The following is a 21201-nucleotide window of genomic DNA, read 5'->3' as shown; positions in this document are numbered from 1 at the left end:
TTTTAATCGCACCACCATTGACGGCCGTGCCTTCAGCTGCCTAGGCCTTAAGCTCTGGAATTCCCTCCCTAATTCTCTCCGCCTCTCTACCTCTCTCTCCTCCTTTAAGATGCTCCTTAAAATCTACCTCTTTGACCAAGCTTTTGGTCATCTGTCCTAATATCTCCTTTTGTGGCTCAAATGCAATTATGGCTTCCATTTAAATGATATAACAGAAATGTTGTAGTGTAAAACCTGATAAATCCCCGTGTCACAAGACTGTTGACTGATCATAATAGCTGAATGTGGTACATGGGAGGTGTCTTGATCAGTCAGCAAAGGCCCAAATATAATGGTTGGGGCCTTAGAAAATGATTGTTAAGAGAATTTTGAAAAACTACAACGCCCTTCACACCTGGTCAGTTCCTGTCATCCTCCAGTGATATGGTCACTATTAAAAGAGTAAAATACCACAAACCTGGCAATAACGAGAGTAGATCCAAGATACTGAAGTACTTGTGATTTTTGCAACACAGGTTGTGCACACACACTGCTAGCGTTTGTTCTCTGGGCCATGTTTCTGCCAATCAATGAACTAGAACGCAGGTGTAAAATACAAAGTGCATTAGACATGTACAGAACCGGTAAAGGCATTGCCACCCATCTGGCCAGTCTCAAAGGAAAAAACAAAACTATACTCCCATGCACCTCTCATTCACTTTTTTCACCAGAAAAACTACCTTGAATTTGCCAACACTATACACCTTCACTCTTCAACTTCCCCCTTGAACTTGAACCTGTGCCTCGCTTAAAGGGTGTGTGGGTATGTCAAACAATTTTACATATTACATAGAATTTACAGGACAGAAACTCGGCCCAACTGGTCTATGTGTCCTCTACCCTATACTTCTTTAGATTGCACTGTTCTATCACAAAAGCCCAATCATCAGGGCCAACAATAAGACAGTTCTCACTTCAAATGTAATTATCAGTTTTTTGTTAATTTCTCAAGATTTAGTTTCTGACAAAAGAATGCACAGCTAGAGACTAAGTGAGATATATACTGCTGCTTAAAGAGACAAAACACAAAGAGAAGAGTTAAAGACTTACCTGAGAGTTTCAGGTTCTCCAGCAGTGCTAGTAGGGTATCAAGTAGTGAAATAGTTGTGCTCGTCTCTGCTTATCGACCCTCACATTACAAAAGGATCGTTAGCTATTGGTCAATTCAAATCACAACAGCAAGGAGCAGCTTCTAATGACATTCAAACCTGTTTTCAGTACAACTGACAAAACCCACATTAGGCTAATGTCTATTTTATTAGTAATATTCTATTTTGTTAATAATTTATTGGGATTCAGTTTATACCCCTTCCAATCTTGAAAACTTAGGTAAGGTCTTCCCTGAACCTTCTTTTCTATGATGTAAATATCCTCAGCTGCCTTATTTTGTCCTCATACCTCAGGTACCTAAACTCTGGTATCAATTTAGTTGCCCTCCACTGTACTTGCTCCAAAGGAACGATATCCCGCCTATAGTACTCTAGGTGGGACTGAATCAGTGTTCTGTATATGCTCAATATTACCCAATGGGGCCAAGCTACACATATATTGGGACTGCAGTTTTTAAAGTGCACATGTTTTCAAGTGTTTGACCAAGAGATGATACAAATTATTTCAAACTCTATTAAAGACAACATTCCAGTTGCAGATACTGGTCCCAGAAAGATGCCAGATATCATTACATCTGTGCAGCGTGGATGTGGGCTGTATCTGGTGATATCACAAGGGTAATGCACAGTGAAGGGCTTGGATACTCATGCATCATGGCACAGGACAAGCAAATCCTGGAACTCCCTCCCTAACAGCACTGTGGGAGAACCGTCACCACACGGACTGCAGCGGTTCAAGGTGGCTCACCACCACCTTCTCGAGGGCAATTAGGGATGGGCAATAAATGCTGGCCTCGCCAGCGACGCCCACATCCCATGAACGAATAAAAAAATATATATTTCTAGTGGCTGTTGAGTTAAAAATTTTCAGTACTTACTCCTAGTAAAGTAACAGTCAATAGAAGTACTGCAGGTAACTAGCTTACAAAAGTAGTTCAATGTGTAGACAACAGTGGTGGTGAATTAGAGCACATAATTTATTTTGGCTGCTTAACACAATTCCTGTGAAATCGTGGCTTCAATCGGGCAAATGTATAGTCAGATTCAAACTCTTGCTCACTTTCTACTAGAAAGAGAAACAGAAGCACAAAAGTGGAGGTGGCTAACTGGATGACGTCGGCAGGAGATTTGTTGAAGTACTCATTAGTGAGTATGAGCATCAATGGACTGATAAAGAAAGCCTGTATGAGATGCAGTTTATTTTGTGAGGGTCTTTTAGATTTTGTACAATTCCTGTTCCTGTTAGAGGAATTGCTAACTTTGGATATGTGGATTAAACCAGATGCATCAAAGGTGAGCAGAGTACTCAGAAGTCCTCAGCTACCAGCACCTCGGCATCATGAGACTTCCTGGATTATTTTGTAAATCTAATTAACTCTCACTTTTTTTTAAAAAGCAAGAAAAAGTTGGGATTGCAGCCTCTATGAAAGTTATTAATGTTCTCCCCTCAAGAACAGGGCGTAAGCTTGACATGTGGCCTTTTATGCTGGGGCAGCCTATATTAGTGCCAATTTCCAATTTTAAAAAATATTTTTGGGTCTCACAATAATATATTCCTTTAGAACATAGTTTGGGTGTAATGAGTGCAAGTTATATCCCCAAAGGTTTTCAATTGCAGTAACAATGCTATTACAACAATTACTTATCAATTCATTCGTAGGTTCCATTTCACTGATTGAATTCATGCTAACACCAGTAAGGGGGAATTGAATCAGCCAATGAAATGATAAAAGTAGTTGGAAAACAACTTGCAAGTATATAGCCTTTAACGCAGAAAAATGTCCCTAAAACATTTTACAAATGTGTGAGGGAAAAAAAATGGATGTCGAACCAAAGGAAGAGATATTAAAAGGGGTTGGCCAAAGAGGTAAGTTTTATGGAGAATCTTAAAAGGAGTTGGAGGGGTTTAGGGAGGGAATTCCAGAGTGTGGGGACTAGAGTTAGAAGAGGTCAGGGAGATCCGTTGTAGTGCTGAAGCAGGTTACACAGATAGGAATGGCTGAGGCTATGGTGCGATTTAAGCATGAGGATGAGAATTTTAAAGTTCAGGTATCGAAAGACTGGGAGCCAGTGTAGGTCAGCAAGGACAGGGATAATGGTAAGCAGGACTTGGAGTGGGATTGGGTATCAGAGTATATGCTGGTAGATAGGAGAAACTAAAGACATGTGGGCATTAAGGGCAAGGGCAAGGAGGACAGGGTATGATTGGTGGACAATGGGAAGGGGGGGGGGGGGAAAGCTACAGAGGCAGCTGAATGGATGGTCTTAGTGATGAGAAGATCCATGAGCACTTCTTGTTAGAGGGGAGGGGGGGGGGGAAGGGGCAAGGAGATGGGTTTAAGGAGTGAGTTGGTGGTGGATAATCCTATAATAGTAAGTGCTTTTGGCAGAGGAAAGTGAGATCTTGTAGAGTTTGATGTAGTCCAGTCAGATCTAGCGATGGTCAGCTAAGTTAGTTGTGCACCGGCTATGCTCAAATGCATGCACTCCTTGGACATAAGGGAGTGAAAATGCATACTGGAGAATGACCACGATTTTGCTGAGATCAAGAACTTCAAAAGGTGAGAGAGCAATTGAGCAAATCAAAAGCTGCAGAGGTTTTGTGGTGAATTTAGGACCAAAGGTTAGGATTTTGAGAGTGTGATTGTAAGCAAATGCAAATTAAATCTTGAGACAGTTAACTGTTATTTGATAGCAAATCAGCCTTTTAAAAGTGAAAAAAAATGTTGACCAAAAATATTAGATTTTTATTAACCAACAAAGGACAGTAAAGACCTTCTCGGTGAATGTCACATATATACAAAACATTACATCACTGAACGGCTCTGAACAGCAACATTTAGGAGTCAAACAGATGTCAACCAAGGCAGTAATATTTAAGCTGTAATATATATATAATGTCCAATAAAGGCTAATCCTTAATAGTCCAACTGAAATTAAACTACTTTTTTTTGGTGAGGGTATGAAATCTCTAATTTTTCTCCAATTTTCTTGGGTCTTCCAGGGCTGTGGCTGGGAAGATTGGTGTGGGCAGGCCTGTCCCAGGCCTTAGCTGCTCTGAATCAATAGCAAGAGCAGCCCATGGATGCAGTGTCAGACCTGTATTCCTACCCCTGCTATGTGTTGGTTTATTACTACTATTACTTCTGTTGTAGCTGAACGCAATACTCGAATAAAGTATCACCACACTTTAACACGGACCACCATCAAAAACACAAGAAAAAATAACAATGTGTTTTGGAAGAATTCAACCAGTGGCAATAATACATATTACAAGATTCCAAGTGGTCAATTTCATGCTGGCAAATAACAGCCATCAGTCTTGTGTCAAACTTGGTCCAGTAAGATACGAAACTGCCCATTTCAGCAGCCCACTTGAAACCCTGCAAAATACAAAATGTAGATTTTGTTAAAATGAAACCAGTACACAAGCAAACATCAGCAGTTTCTGCATCCATCATTCCATCCACCTCAAACACCTGTAATCGAGCCATCCCCATGATACTGCTCTCTCATGATTCCACTCTTGCCAGTCGGATAGCAGACATTACATTGCTTCCAAAAGTTTCTTCTCCTATGCTCATTTGGCGACCTCTTGTGTACTGAGGGCTCCATCCTTTTTCCCTTCCAATCATCATTTATGTGCTCCCTCCCAACAACATGCAGATTATTCCATATGTACACTAAACTCTACCTTGTTGTTTCTGCCATTGAGTTCAAGGCTGTTACCACCCTCTCCAATTGCCCGTTCAACATTAAGATCGATGCCACTCTTTTTGGCTCCCAAATACACCTAAATACCTCTGGCCTTCACTCCATTAACCTCCCAGATTCCATCTCAGGCTTAGATTGACATATGGAAACTTGGCAAACTGCTCGACCATGAACTCAGCTCCTCTCCCCACATCCATTCCATTACTAAAACTGCCTGCTTCCACCTTTGAAACCTTGGCACACCTCAGTCCCTACCACTAGTCACCTCGCAATTTAATTTCTCCAACTCTCCTTGCTGGCCTCTCTACTTCCACCTTTCATCCAGAATTCTGCAGCCCACATCCCCACCTATACCCTCATCAAGATCCGTTGGTTTCCTGTGTTCCCTAGAAATCAAGTTTAAAATCACTTTCAAACATCTTGAAGAGCTCACTCTACCCTATCTCCATGATTTACTCCAACTACAGGCCCCTACATAAACACTGCTCCTTGTTTTCCACTTCAGCATTGGCAGCTGCTGCTTCAACCACAATGTTCTCACCCTCTGGAACTTCCTCTATCTTGTCACCTCACTCTTTGCTTTCAAAAGCCTCAAGACCCTCCACAGTTTTGATCACATTTTCACCTTCCCAGTACTTCTCTAAAGCTGTCAAATATTGCTCTATATGTGAAAAGCGTTATCGAAATGTAGTTTTTGTTAATGGACAGATCAGTGGCACCATAGGCAGAGGCTTAGGTAATGATGTGTGACGCAGGGTATGAAAAGAGGATTCATTCTCTACTGGCATTCCTAGTGACACTTCCCCAAGGTTTTATCACTCTTGTGTGGCCATATGACAGAGGGACGGAAAATGGAGAGAGAGCTGTATGTACATGCAAGTGGGTTAACCAAAGAACATTAATGGCATCAGTGGGGAGACTCACTGGAACGGAGACGGAAACGGAAATGGGAGACATTTTTTAAAAAAGACATTTGTGTTTGCAGAGTACGAACCTTACAGAGTTCACCTGAGTGATCAGTTCGGCAGTGGGTTCTGGATAGTTATACAAAAATTGGCTTCCATCAGGGTGTCTCTGTGAAGATTACAGAAAGATATTTATGATTCATACTATACAAGAAACCTGAAACCTTACAGAAGCTCCAGCAGTGAGGTGTTGGGATCACAAGCTAAGGGTCAAAGGTTTATTCAGCCTTGCGTGGCAGGCAAACTTGGCAGTGGTGGAAGGAATTGGGCAGAGTAATGCAAACAAAAAATTAGAGCAACAAGCTAGAAAGAAACCACTGATTAGTAAAATCTAAGTATGTTAATCTTCATTAAGAGCGGTCACCTGGTCACAACGTATCTAACTTTATTACTAGCAACATTATGCTTAAACCAGATTACTACAAACACACGTTGGATGAAGTATCCTGCCCTCTAGTGGTGCAGTGTCAGTGTTAAATGACAACTGTTTCCAAGTCCACTGAAAGCTAATATATTTCTTATGCTGCATTTCTATTGCAGGACTGCTTCCTGAAATGGGACTGCAATACCAGCCGCCACTCCCACTGTAGGAGCCACCTTGGCCTTGCAATTCCGTAGAAGTTTGATTTACTTTAGGATGACTAAATGCGTTATTTCCTGGAAACTGCACGATCAGTGAGAGCAAAATCACCTCACTGGCCTATACATGGATGATGTCAGCACTTTAGCCCACTCGCAACATAAAATTTGGACACCTCTTCCTTCAAGTCACCATGCACTTACTCCAGGTCAGAAATGCAGGTTGAAACCAGCTCTTTTGATGGTGCATGCTGAATCTGTTGGCATAAGCATTTACACTGTGAGCTTGCCACTAACTTCAGTTGCTGCTACTTGTATTCTGGCAATGTAACCATGCATCAGTCTATCCTTATAATTAGCCTAAAGCAAGGCAAGATATTCGCCACGGTTTTTTACATTTCCTTAATTTTTAAAAATTTTTTTTGGATAATATAAAAACAAAATAGTGGCTGTAAGGAAATAAGGCACTTTTTTCAAAACAAAAAGATCTTTCAACAATTGAAAGATTAAAAACAGCACTTTGTGGGCTGCCTATTGCGCCTCACTTACTTTGGCTTCAGATGCAGCTTAATCCAGGATGAACCCACTTGCATCCCAATTCACCAGATGCAGAGTGCAAAATTCATTGCAAACCTGCTACAATTCCTCCATACTTTGAAATCGCCAAACATAGCTGTCAAATATCAATATGTGTTACAGTGCAGCTGTGAGTGTGACAGGGAAGGGAGACAGTCTATTTTTTTTTGAACATTTTCCTGAATGCCTTAGTTTTAAACAGACATAGGTTATAGCTTTGGTTTTTTCATTAATTTGTGGTAAACAAGAATTGGTGTACATTGTGCAAAATGGTTAGTATGCAGAAACTGTCAAGAACTCCGCTATTCATGCAGGTCTGAAATCCAAATTGTGCCAATTTGTGGACAAGTCGACAAGTTTACACTACCACTTGAAAACTCAACTGTACAGAAATTCAGAAGAACATTTCCTATTTTAAGTGACAGTATGTATAAGCAGCACATTGGAATTCAAACAGAACCAAAAATCCTGTAAAGATTGACTACGGAGCTTATCATTAGCATTTCTTAGAAAGCTTACCAGAGGCTTATCTTTGTGCTGCTTAACATGGGGAGAAAGTAGGTGTTTCACACCATCTGTGGGCTGCACAATAGGAGCCACTGAGGATGCCTGTCCTCTACAGTCTCTGACTTGTCGAGATGGTTGCTCAGAAACAAGTTTATTATACTCTGTTGATACTTTTGTTATTTTGTTTTCTGGTATATTTCTCAAATCAGTTTTAGACATTTTATTCCTTCCATCTCCTTGCTTTCTGCAAGATTCTTCACGTCTAGTAATGATATTCAACCGACAAACATCATTAGATATTTCTTCAAAATGATTTGCTCCAATGAAAGTTTCATCACTACTAAAATTCCATGAGTTCCGATCCCTATTTACAGTCTGCTTCCAGGAAGTGCCTCGGTCAACTTTGTTTCCATTTGGTTCATTCTCTAAATCCACAAATTGCCGTTTCCTTTTTGCAGCTATCAAGATCTCAGAGGGTTCTTCATCTTCACTATCATTTAATCCCTGTTCTCCTGCTTTCAGCATATTGTTTCTAGCTGCTGCTGTGTAATTATGTACCACTGTATTTGGTCTACATTGGCCACCATTTGGATTTGTGTGACTACTAACTGCTGTTGATGACACAGGGGCTATATTTTTGAACAAGCCCATACGATTCAAATTACGGTAATTGTCAGCTTCAGCCAATAGGGGGGATATATTTTTAAACAAGAGGCTGCAGGTAGTCCTGCTGTGGTTCACAGATTTCGCTCTGTTATCCTCATCAAGACCAACAGGTGGCTCCTCAGGTTCTGCCACATTTTTTCTGTCCCTTCTTTTATCTGCAGACTTTACTGATGTGAGCGAGAGGCTCTCAGCACCCATCACTTCTGAATGTGACTGTTCTTGATGGGGCTCCTCTGTGAACAACTCTACCGATTTCTCAGGGTCATCCTGTGTGCTGCTGTCTGGAAGCTGAAGTTCAATGGCTGGCTTCCTGCAGTCAAGAGTTTCAGAGAATGTGGAAGACAGGTGACCATCACATTCTCCAACATGTTTCTTACAAGGTTCTGAAGTACTGTTACATGAAACACAAGTTTCTGTAATTAAAAAAAATAGTATATATTAATTGTGCCAGTTCATCAAATCTAAATATTAAAAATCTTACATCTATATACACTTCCTGTCAGCTTTTTCTATTATAAACTCCTATGGCCACATAATGGAAACTGCAATGCCACCACTGACAAGTTCAATTCACAGTTTCCATTATAAAGGTGGTCATAGGAATTTATAATAGAAATACAAAAATAAGGTCAGAATGTATCACTTTAAAATGGGGACTGAATTACATCTGCACATCCTGATTTAAATTCTCCCACCACTGACCCCATTTCAACTGAAGATTACAGTTTGAGTTTTACTCTCCATGTGCAATGCCCCTGGGGATTGACTAATGTAATTTCTAAATCACAAGCACTTTGGAAATGTGTTTATCCATCTTTACATAGCGGTGCTTCTTAATGAAATCACATATTAAGTGGCTGAAAGATCATTCAATAGAACCAAACTGCATTAACTCCACAACTACTACAACAATCCACTACAGAAGAGGTTGTAGTAGTTGTGGCCTAAATATTCCCTAAAAACAAAAGGATCAACTAACTAAGAACAGACCAGAGAGAGAATCTGCCACCTTTCTGAGGACATGAAAATACAAACATATTTCCTTTTTCTGTTCTTTACACTGCCAATTTTCCCCACTCACTTCCTCTCCTGAAACCAGTGAATCTTTGCTGGAGTATGGGTCCATGGGTTAATCACTGGTACCTGGCTATTATTCATGTATTAGCTTGACGGTGAGTGCTGGGAGACAATTCAATTGCAGATAATCACAATTGAGCCCGATCCCATCCTGACCTGGCGTCCACATATGTTCACTTTCAGTGGCGGTCACTACATACTGATCAGAATGGGAAACACCCCTGCCCAATCCAAGACCACTGAAGCTAATAGTTGCCCCCACCTCCCCCACCACTGCATCAGCTGATTTTACAAGATAGAGATAATAGTCACATCCCGGTGATAATAGAAAGAACAAGCATGCGTTTATTTAGCACCTTTCAAATCCTCAGGATGTCCCAAAGCATTTCACAGTCAAGGAATTACTTTTGAAATGTAGTAACTGTTATATAGGCAAATACAACCAATTTGCACACAGCAAAATCCCAGAAACAACAATGAGATAAATGACCATCAGTCTGTTTTGACAGAGTGGGTTGAGGGATAACTTTTGCCCGGATGCCAGGGGAACTCCCTTCCTCTTCTTCAAATATTGCCATGGGATCGATTACATTGAACAGGCAGACAGACCGTCAGTTCACTGTCACCTCTGGCAATGCAGCACTCTCAGTATTGCACTGGAATGTAAGCCTACATTACATGCTCAAGTTTTGGAGTGTGGCTTAAACCCTGGATCTTCTGACTCAGAAGCGAGAGTTCTCCCAGTGAGCCAAGCTGACAGTAATAAGGAAAATATTAAATAAAGTCCCAAGAATGTCCTAATTAGCACAGGTTAAAATTAAATGTCAATTTCTGCCTTTTTTGTCATTGTAAATTCTCATGTAAAAGCAAATAATTAAACATTTTCCATTAATCCAAGACAAATGTAATTTTTACATAGTAACCGTCAATATTACAAAATGTAATATTGAATACAGTAAGGTTTATAAAGTAAATTATTCCCTTGAAGGTTACAGAACAAAGCATTTGCCCGTAGTTTATGCAATGGCTCCAACTGTAAAGGAAGGGCAAATAGGAACACACATACAGTTCCCAATTATTTTTCTGCAGCCTTTAAAAAATTGTTCTTGCCTCACCAACCCCCCCCCCCCCCCAACTCCCACCCCCACCCCGGACAGGTCATTCTTATTGGCTTAGAAACGCACAGCTTGACTCACTCCTAGGGTTCTCTCCTTGTGGGGAACCATCCTGCTTGACAGCATGACTGAAACCGGGAACATGGAGAGAATTACAGGTGAGAATGCACATGCTGCTATCCCTGGCACATTTGCACATCACATGCTGTATCACAGGTGCACAGAATGGTCATTTTCAAAAAGAATTAGGTGATTACAGTAATTTATAAAGTATATGATTGAAATCTGAACACATTTTCTGAAGCTGTTCATACAAATTAATACAAGTAGTCAAAATTATAATTTCTTGTAATTTCTGCACCAATTTGTGTGGCCTATGTTTGGGCTTGCTGACAGTCTGTTCTATTGTCCACAAGTCACTCAGTGATATCACTTAGTGGGCAATAGTGAAAGTTATTTTGCCACAGGGAATGGTTTTACAGCCATTAACCTTTGGTGTATTAGTCCAAGAGATATTATAATTATCACACATTACATTTTATACAATTCATGTTGTATAGCTGAAATATAAACAGACATTGTTCACTTGGTCTGCATCTAACTGACCCGCTTAACTGACTTCAGTGTTTAAAATACCAAATCAACAAATACTCTTTTTTAAAAAAAAATTAAATCACTTTCACTCTTTAATGCATTTGTGAGGGGGAAAGGGATGAGGTTTTATTTTAATCATGGTGAAAGCTGTCAGTTCTAAGGAATGGGACATTTAGTTTGTGACGGAATATCTGGGTTGAGTCAGCACTCTATTCTCAAAAGAGACTTTGATCCTGTCAGTCTGTGCTAGATTTGAACCCAGGTCCCAGATATGAATAAACAACAGCCTAGTAATAATTATTTTTAACAGCCTTTTTGATACATAAAGATTAAGTAATGAGCAAGTGTACAATATCTATTTATATCTGTCCAAAGTGTCACTTGTGCATTCACTTATTCTCACCAATGGTTAGTATGAAGTAATTTGCCATTTTACAGTTGTGCATTTCATATTTTTTACCTGTATATTGCCCTCTTCTCATCTATTAGTGAGCCAAAATCCCTAAACCCAGAACTTTTCAATATGTTTTCCTTTTGTTTTATATTTCCATGGTATTTAATTTCTAGTCCAATCAAATTTAGGAAAATTTTACTACAATGCTTTCCAGATGATACATTTATTCAGGGAGATCTTCACCTTGATGAAAGATACATGTAACATCTCAATCAAAAGAAAATACTTCAATCTTTAAAACTGTAAGCACAAGCAGCATTGCCAATAAGAAAACGAGGAATGTAGAGTTGATTTGCTTCTTTCAATGAACAGAAAATCCCTGGATTTGTGTGTGTGTGGGGGGGGGGGGGGGGGGGAACAATTTCCTGATGTGCTCCAGAGGCATCAAAGCAGAAAATCTCCCCTCAAAATTCCAAAATAAAGAATTCAGTACAATGCAAACACACAACCATTGAGCTGTACGGCAAGTAGTTTCCCAGGTAATATGTTACAGTACAATTTTTAGTTTCCACAATACACAGTCAGACCTCGATCTCTCAAGTTGAATCCAGAAATAGATACATCATCTGTAAACAGAAGTGGTATTTGCAACCAACTGCTAGCCCACAGGGCTCAACACTACCTTTTGCAAACACCTACCAAATAAGTGAAACAAAAGATTCACTACTCAGCACAAGAAAATATTAAAGCGTTCAGTCTTCAAAGACTGGGTCTGCCACTTACATGGCTGAGTAACTGTGTGTGATTGATCACTTCATACAGGCCCTGTGTCCACTTGAATGGTGCAATAAACATTGGTTTGAGCATTTAATTTCCAAATTCTCCTTTTTGGAAATTTATTTCTTAAAGCTGAAAAGTTTCATCAATCCAAAAATATTACTTACCCCCTGAAGATGGAATTCCACCAAGATGCACAGGTGACACTGCATTCCAAGGATTCTGTGAAGATGTAGCTTCCTGCCCATCTGTAACACACACTTAACCAGAAAATTGCAACAAATTTTACGTATCTGTTTTGCTACATGGTTTTAAATATATTATTAGATAGCACTGATGCATGTTTCTTTTAAGGATTTGATGGTCCCTCTCTTCCCCACCCCCTTCAATCTTCTCCCTTCCTCTCAGAGATGCTGATCCACACTGGGAATATAGTTCCATAAATGACCTACAATACCTCAGTCATGTGGCCATTCCTTATGTGCTTAGACTGTGTATCTGCAGGATTTTTGCTCATGAGTTTACAGCCAAGACAATCTTGTCCTCACTCAACACTAACGCACAGGCTTTTCAACTACAATCACTCGATAGTGATCAGGAGTCTGGACTCAGGCTATGTCTTCGTCTAGACTGAGGATAATGACAATGTCCCTAGTGTTACCATTTTAAAAAAATCCTAAGTAAACGATCCAAAATTTTCAAGTTAACTACTTACTTTAAACTAGGTAACGATGCACAATTATATAGTGGGAGTATTCCAGTAACTGAGTCAGGCACCATCATAGCTCCACAATTGCCATTCAATTATTTACTTAGGCAAGCTCTATAAACATCTCCATTTCCCAAGTATGTAAGTCTTGGTGTAAAACCCCATTAAATACTTACATGGAATCATTTACAAAATTCAAAGCACATTATAAATATATCTGGGATTTAAGCACGGATTAATTAACTCACTAGTCTACCAAGTGATATATTTATCCAATGTAGTAATGGTTAGGAATATATGAGATTTAGGACTGAGTGGTGTAATGGGTTAATCAAGAGATCCATAACGTACTCACTTTTGAGTCCTGGGTTGGTATCCAACTGACTGATAAAGCTATCCCTCCTCTGCCACATGTAAGGTTATAAAATGAACTGACACTGAACTGTCTCAATCCAATCTCTATTGGGCCTAAGGTCACAGCACAAAACTGCCAATAATTCAACACTAATTGGCACTAAACTGGCAATCTCACTCCAATATACCGTAAAATGGCTGATGTGAGAAATGGAATGCCACGCTGGGGGTGAGGGCTGGGGGAAAAGGAGATAAGGAGGAGATTCTTGAGACTGGAGTCAGGTCACATTGTTACGGCTAAGTAGGCGGAAATCTGGAATTGACAAGTGCAGTCGGGCGAGTAAAAGTTGAAATAAGAAATTTAATTTTGTCCCATCAATCTCTATGGAGATTTGTTTCCCCCTTCCGTGGTTGGCTGTCCTTTAAGGTTCCAAACACCAATTTACCATATTTAAACATGCCCTTCTAAAAGCTACTGTCCTTATTATGTGAAAACATACCTGCATTATGTAGGAATGCATCTGTGCAGGCATTATGCTCCATCTCAGATTCTGCATCTTCAATGCACACAAAATCATCCTTCCATTCTAATGATAAAAAGGAAGAGATTTTTTATCCCCCCCATAGTTCACAACAAATTTCATGGTCAGATCGAATGGAATTTTAGAAAGTAAAAATCAAAAAAGGAGGCTCTTCCAAATGGTGGGGAGTTTATAAACTCCATTGAGTGCTTGAGTCAAACATACCTAGAAGGGCCCTGATTTGATCGCCTGTTTATGCCGAGCTAGCTGATTTCAGCCAAGGCACTGGTAGGAATGCTATCATTTATCTCAGTGCCTCTGGGTCAGGGTCGGAATACTCAGCCAGTGGTCCCAGCATTGTTCAACAACCCCTGCTGGCAGTGTGCATGAGTGGACACTGGCCAAAGGTGGGTTCGGGTTCTACCATGAAGCATTCTACAGTCCAATAGCCTGCCAACACACTCTACCATTGCTCATTCCATGAATAATGGTTGCTTGGGTGAGAAACCAGAGGTGGAGTGGAGCTCACTGAACCATTCCCCAGCAAGGAATCAATGCCTTCAGGAGAGGAATCTGATTTTACAACAAAATGATCTGACCTGGCTAATATCAAATGGTTAGATTTGCCAAACATGGTTCAGTAGAACTTGTTAAATGGTGGTCCGAGTTCATTTTAAGACATATTTATTCATTGAGTTCAATTCTCAGTGTAAGGTATCCAATTCAGTTATAATGGAAACCAAAGAAAAACTCAAAACTCTCCGTATCCAACAATTTTCTTTAAATCTGGAAAATTATTTTATTTAAAACAAGAGACTCACTGATGCAAAACAAATTCTCCCATTGCTTTCCTACAATTTTTTTCAATTTGAATAGATGCACACACATTGCTTATTAGCACTTGTTTTTTTTCCTGTCATTGAGTATGGGCTTGGATGGATCATAAGATATTGTATCTGTACATGTTTAATGTGAATTACAGAAATAAAGGCAGCCCAGTAGCTCAACCACTTTCTTCAAATAGGAATCACAGTGTTCACAGAATTAACTTCTCCAGTTTTTCACTGGTTGACTGCAAGCCACTGTCTCGGGTAATCACTTAAAGCAGAATTGACAGAGTCTGTAACCCTGACAATCTCACCTCACTACTGAGGAACACAGGAGAGAAAGCAAGGGGACAATACATTTAAAAACAAAGAATGAGAACATAAAGCAGAATTATAAAATCTTGATCCATTAATTTTTTTCCCCCACCAAATAAATTCTGGGTACTGTTCAGGTTGCTCACCTTTGATATTATTTAGAGCTTCTTCTTGCTTTGAAGAGATCATAAGCATAGCTTCAGGAACAGTGAAAATGTTTCCCTTGTTCTGTAGAAAAAAAAGCAACTTTTAAAATAATGATTACATGAATAGCATTTTTACTACTTATCCTAGACCATTGATATTTTTCACCTATTATCAAACAATAGATGTCATGCAATAATTTTTCCCAGAAAAGTGACCAACTCTCACAAAAGCTATTGAAAGAAGTTATATCATATAAAATGCCATCCAAACAAACACTTCAACTCTCTGGTTTCATTCAACTCCAACAATGTCTGCATTGCAGAAAGTCAATGACATTCACCTGCTTTTCTCACATTCTGAAAATGGTGCATCAATGTGAACCTATTTATAAGCTGCCTATGCCAAGAGCATCAAATTGGGAATCACACTTCTTTCCCCAGTGCAATAGCAATCAACTATAAGTAAACACACTTAAATGAGTGATTCAGCCATGTGTGATTCTGATGAGTGCACTGATTGATGAGCCATTCATACTAACAACTGGTGCAAATCTCTCTGTGATAAGCAACAGGAAAAGGTGACAAGTCAGAGAGTCCCAAATGGATAGGCAACTATAGTCTCAGGCTTTTAAGGGAAAAATAACAATTAGGTTGATTATATAAATGAAGCAAGTGAGTTCAATGAAAAGTTGCACAATTATAATGACTTAAATCAAGAGGCTCCCAAGACAATGATTAAATAATGTGGTACTGAAATATACAGGCCAGGAGGTCACAGGTTTGATCCCCAAATAGTCAACGGGAAATTGAGGAGCAAATATGTAAGGAGATTACAGACAGCTGCAAGAAAAATAGGGTGGTAATAGTAGGGGACTTTAACTTTCCCAACATTGACTGGGACAGCCATAGCATTAGGGGCTTGGATGGAGAGAAATTTGTTGAGTGTATTCAGGAGGAATTTCTCATTCAGTATGTGGATGGCCCGACTAGAGAGGGGGCAAAACTTGACCTCCTCTTGGGAAATAAGGAAGGGCAGGTGACAGAAGTGTTAGTGAGGGATCACTTTGGGACCAGTGATCATAATTCCATTAGTTTTAAGATAGCTATGGAGAAGGATAGGTCTGGCCCAAAAGTTAAAATTCTAAATTGGGGAAAGGCCAATTTTGATGGTATTAGACAGGAACTTTCAGAAGTTGATTGGGAGAGTCTGTTGGCAGGCAAAGGGACGTCTGGTAAGTGGGAGGCTTTCAAAAGTGTGTTAACCAGGGTTCAGGGTAAGCACATTCCTTATAAAGTGAAGGGCAAGGCTGGTAGAAGTAGGGAACCTTGGATGACTCGGGAGATTGAGGCACTAGTCAAAAATAAGAAGGAGGCATATGACATGCATAGGCAGCTGGGATCAAGTGGATCCCTTGAAGAGTATAGAGATTGCCGGAGTAGAGTTAAGAGAGAAATCAGGAGGGCAAAAAGGGGATATGAGATTGCTTTGGCAGATCAGGCAAAGGTGAATCCAAAGAGCTTCTACAAATACATAAAGGGCAAAAGGGTAACTAGGGAGAGAGTAGGGCCTCTTAAGGATCAACAAGGTCATCTAAGTGCGGAACCACAAGAGATGGGTGAGATCCTGAATGAATATTTCACATCGGTATTTACGGTTGAGAAAGGCATGGATGTTAGGGAACTTGGGGAAATAAATAGTGATGTCTTGAGGAGTGTACATATTACAGAGAGGGAGGTGCTGGAAGTCTTAACGCGCATCAAGGTAGATAAATCTCCGGGACCTGATGAAATGTATCCCAGGACGTTATGGGAGGTTAGGGAGGAAATTGCGGGTCCCCTAGCAGAGATATTTGAATCATCCACCGCTACAGGTGAGGTGCCTGAAGATTGGAGGGTAGCAAATGTTGTGCCTTTGTTTAAGAAGGGCGGCAGGGAAAAGCCTGGGAACTACAGACCAGTGAGCCTGACATCTGTAGTGGGTAAGTTGTTAGAGGGTATTCTGAGGGACAGGATCTACAGGCATTTGGAGAGGCAGGGACTAATTAGGAACAGTCAGCATGGTTTTGTGAGAGGAAAATCATGTCTCACGAATTTGATTGAGTTTTTTGAAGGGGTAACCAAGAAGATAGATGAGGGCTGTGCAGTAGACGTGGTCTACATGGACTTCAGCAAAGCATTTGACAAGGTACCGCATGGTAGGTTGTTACATAAGGTTAAATCTCATGGGATCCAAGGTGAGGTAGCCAATTGGATACAAAATTGGCTTGACGACAGAAGACAGAGGGTGGTTGTCGAGGGTTGTTTTTCAAACTGGATGCCTGTGTCCAGCGGTGTGCCTCAGGGATCGGTGCTGGGTCCGCTGTTATTTGTTATTTATATTAATGATTTGGATGAGAATTTAGGAGGCATGGTTAGTAAGTTTGCAGATGACACCAAGATTGGTGGCATTGTGGACAGTGAAGAAGGTTATCTAGGATTGCAACGGGATCTTGATAAATTGGGCCAGTGGGCCGATGAATGGCAGATGGAGTTTAATTTAGATAAATGTGAGGTGATGCATTTTGGTAGATCGAATCGGGCCAGGACCTACTCCGTTAATGGTAGGGCGTTGGGGAGAGTTATAGAACAAAGAGATCTAGGAGTACAGATTCATAGCTCCTTGAAAGTGGAGTCACAGGTGGATAGGGTGGTGAAGAAGGCATTCAGCATGCTTGGTTTCATTGGTCAGAACATTGAATGCAGGAGTTGGGATGTCTTGTTGAAGTTGTACAGGGCATTGGTGAGGCCACACTTGGAGTACTGTGTACAGTTCTGGTCACCCTATTATAGAAAGGATATTATTAAACTAGAAAGAGTGCAGAAAAGATTTACTAGGATGCTACCGGGACTTGATGGTTTGACTTACAGGGAGAGGTTAGACAGACTGGGACTTTATTCCCTGGAGAGTAGGAGGTTAAGGGGTGATCTTATAGAAGTCTATAAAATAATGAGGGGCATAGATAAGGTCGATAGTCAAAATCTTTTCCCAAAGGTAGGGGAGTCTATAACGAGGGGGCACAGATTTAAGGTGAGAGGGGAGAGATACAAAAGGATCCAGAGGGGCAATTTTTTCACTCAAAGGGTGGTGAGTGTCTGGAACGAGCTGCCAGAGGCAGTAGTAGAGGCGGGTACAATTTTGTCTTTTAAAAAGCATTTGGACAGTTACATGGGGAAGATGGGTATCGAGGGATATGGGCCAAGTGCAGGCAATTGGGACTAGCTTAGTGGTATAAACTGGGCGACATGGACATGTTGGGCCGAAGGGCCTGTTTCCATGTTGTAACTTCTATGATTCTATGATTCTATGATAACACATTGCCCTGGTTCACACATGGAAAATGGCTGCAAACACTTCCATAGCAAGTACAGCAGAGGGTTAGATACAGAGTAAAGCTCCCTTTACACTGTCCAATCACACTCCCAGGGCAGGTACAGCACGGGTTATATACCGATTAAGTATTGGAGGGCCACCAGTCAGTACCTTTAGAAGATAACGACTCAGCCTAATATCAGTAGATGTTATGCTTCTGGAGCCATAAGAGATAAAATTAATATTCACTTAAAAATATGGATCAATTAAGGACCGCAAGCATGGATTTGTAAAGAGCAATTTAATGGGGTTCTTTGTGGAAATAACAATGTATTCATAAAGGAAGTGCAGCGGATGCTGTGCAAATGGATTTTCAGTAGGTGTCTAATAAGGTGCCACATGATAATATTTGTCAGCAATCCTAAGGTACACGGTATTAAAAGAAAAGGTGGCATCATGGATAGGATTGCTGACTTAGAGGACAGAAAACAGAGAGTATTGGTTAATGAATGTTTTTCAGACTGGAAGGGTGTAAACAGTGGTCCCCCTTAAGGGGTCACCGTTGGGACCTTCCTGATAGAAACGATCTGAAGTCAAGTATCAACATTTGCAGATGACACAAAAATAGGGAGCACGATTAACTTTGAAGAGGGTTGCAAGTGACTTTAGGAGAACATGGAGGTTAGATTGTGCAGATAGATGCCAGATGAAAATTAAAGCAGGTGAGGTGACACATTTCGACAGGAAGAATAAGAAGAAATACAGGCTAAAGGATAAAACTTTAAAAGGAGTAGACAAGAGAAGAAACTTTGGGCGGGGGGGGGGAAAGAGTTCAGATTCATCAATTTTTAAAAGGTGAGAAGAGAAGCTGATGAAGCTGTAAAAAAAAAAGCATATGATATCCTAGGTTTTATAAATATGGGATACAGTACAAAAGCAAAGTTTAACTTATACAAATCATTGGTTAGGTTGTAGTTAGAAAAATTGATTTTTTTTTGGGAGACTTGCACTCTTATGGCGCTCCCTATTCTCCTGCTCCTTCAACGCCGCTCCGCCGTTACTCCACCTTGATAACAATTAGAAACTCATTTTCATAGCTCTGTCCCCCACTGAAAACAATGGTGGTCACAATTTTGCTGGCTTCTCACCATTTTTCACGCTGCTGCATGTTTTATAGCTTTAAAAAAAAATCACTTTTCTAAAAAAAAATTGCTCAAACAAATAAACAGGGGTCGGTCTAAGGCTACAGAACAAGCTCAGTCCACCCGTGGGATCTCCGTTCTCAAATTCATGACGTGCTGTAAATGGAAGCAGGCCAACCGATTCCACCGAGAGGCAAGTGGCTTAGTGGGAGCAGCACTTTGGTTGAGTGCCATACTTCGGATTCACATCAAAAGACGATTTTGAAACTTAAAATTACCACCCAGTTGATGTATTTGTGGACTCGTGGGAAAAAATGGTCAAGTTGCTTCCGATTTGCCGCTATCCTCGCTGCAGTGTATTCTATTTACAAATGTAGGATAACATGGAACAAATTATCGACGGCAAGGTAGGCTAAATTTAGTCTAAGTCGCCGATCCCGCCACTGCGGGAAAATCTGGGCCATTGTGTTTTATTTTACATCATCGAGTCTACAACACAGAAACAGGCATTTGGCCCAACTGGTCTATGCCAAAGTTTATGCTCCACATGAGCCTCTTCCCACCCTACTCCATCTAACCCTATCAGGATACCCTTTTATTCCTTTCTCCCTCGTGTGCTTATCTAGCTTCCCTTTAAATGCATCTATGCTATTTACCTCAACTACCCCTTAAAGTAGCTCGTTCCACATTCTTACCACTCTTTGGGTAAAGAAGTTTCTCCTGAATTCCCTATTGGATTTATTAGTGACTATCTTAAATTTATAACCTCTACTTTTGGAGTCCCCCACCTCACAAGTGGAAACATTTTCCCTACATCTACGCTATCAAACCCTTTCAATATCTTTAAGACCTTTATCAGGTCACCCCTCAGCCTTCTCTTTTCTAAAGAGCGCCGTAGCCTGTTCAGCCTTTCTTGATAAGTATATCCTCTCAGTTCTGGTATTATCCTTGTGAATCTTTTTTGTACCTTCTCTAATGCCTCTATATCCTTTTTATAATATGGAGACCAGAACTCTGCACAGTACTCCAAGTGTGGTCTAACCAAGGTTCTATACAAGTTTAACCTAACTTCTTTGCTTGTCAATTCTATCCCTCTAGAAATTAACCCCAATTTGCCTTTTTTATGGCCTTATTAATCAGCATTGCTACTTTTAGTGATTTGTGTATCTGCACCCATAGATCCCTTTGCTCCCCTATCCCATTTAGACTCTAATGTCATGCCCACCTTGATAGTCTCCCTGGTAAATAACAAAGTTTACTATTCAATATTTCTGCCATTTCGCTGTCATTATCTGTGTTTATCGTGTACATCCCTTAGTGGCCCTATCCCTTTCCTGATTTTTCTTTTCTTATTTAAGTGTCTGTTGAATACCTTACTAATTCTTTTTATATTCCTTGATAATTTAATTTCATAGTTTCTCTTTGCTTTCCCAATTGTTTTTTTTTTACTTCTTTCCTAACCTCTTCGTGTTCCCTTTTGTCATTCTCTCCTACATTGTCAATGTACTTAGAGTATGCCTTTCTCTTTCAGCTTCAATTTTACCTTCATCTCTTTATTCATTCATGGTGTTTCATTATTAGCTAATTTGTTCTTGTTTTTTTTTAAAAAAAGAGGAATATATTTCTCCAGGACTCTATTGATCACCGTTTTAAATGTTTCCCACTACTGTTCAATCTCTCTCAATTTTTTTTCCCAGTTTACCTTTCCTAGCTCCATTCTCATCCC

At 40.2% G+C, this 21201-nt stretch overlaps 1 protein-coding gene across 1 annotated transcript in view; it reads right to left on the bottom strand.

Annotated features, from left to right (window-relative positions):
- Positions 1-3874: 3874 nt before the first annotated feature.
- The window catches only part of acd (ACD shelterin complex subunit and telomerase recruitment factor), a 37528-nt gene continuing 20201 nt past the window's right edge, over positions 3875-21201 (bottom strand). The window contains exons 8-13 of the mRNA XM_067997839.1: positions 14985-15066; positions 13676-13762; positions 12280-12372; positions 7502-8568; positions 5857-5936; positions 3875-4531 (exon numbers count right to left, since the gene is read on the bottom strand). Coding sequence (XP_067853940.1) covers positions 4465-4531; positions 5857-5936; positions 7502-8568; positions 12280-12372; positions 13676-13762; positions 14985-15066 — 1476 coding nt within the window. The 3' untranslated portion in view covers positions 3875-4464. The remainder of the gene's footprint in view (positions 4532-5856; positions 5937-7501; positions 8569-12279; positions 12373-13675; positions 13763-14984; positions 15067-21201) is intronic.

Source organism: Heptranchias perlo, chromosome 16 (genome assembly GCF_035084215.1).
Source record: "Heptranchias perlo isolate sHepPer1 chromosome 16, sHepPer1.hap1, whole genome shotgun sequence".
Taxonomy (NCBI): Eukaryota; Metazoa; Chordata; class Chondrichthyes; order Hexanchiformes; family Hexanchidae; genus Heptranchias; species Heptranchias perlo.
The sequence above is the reverse complement of the archived record's forward strand: the minus strand, read 5'-3'. Positions and strand labels throughout refer to the sequence as shown.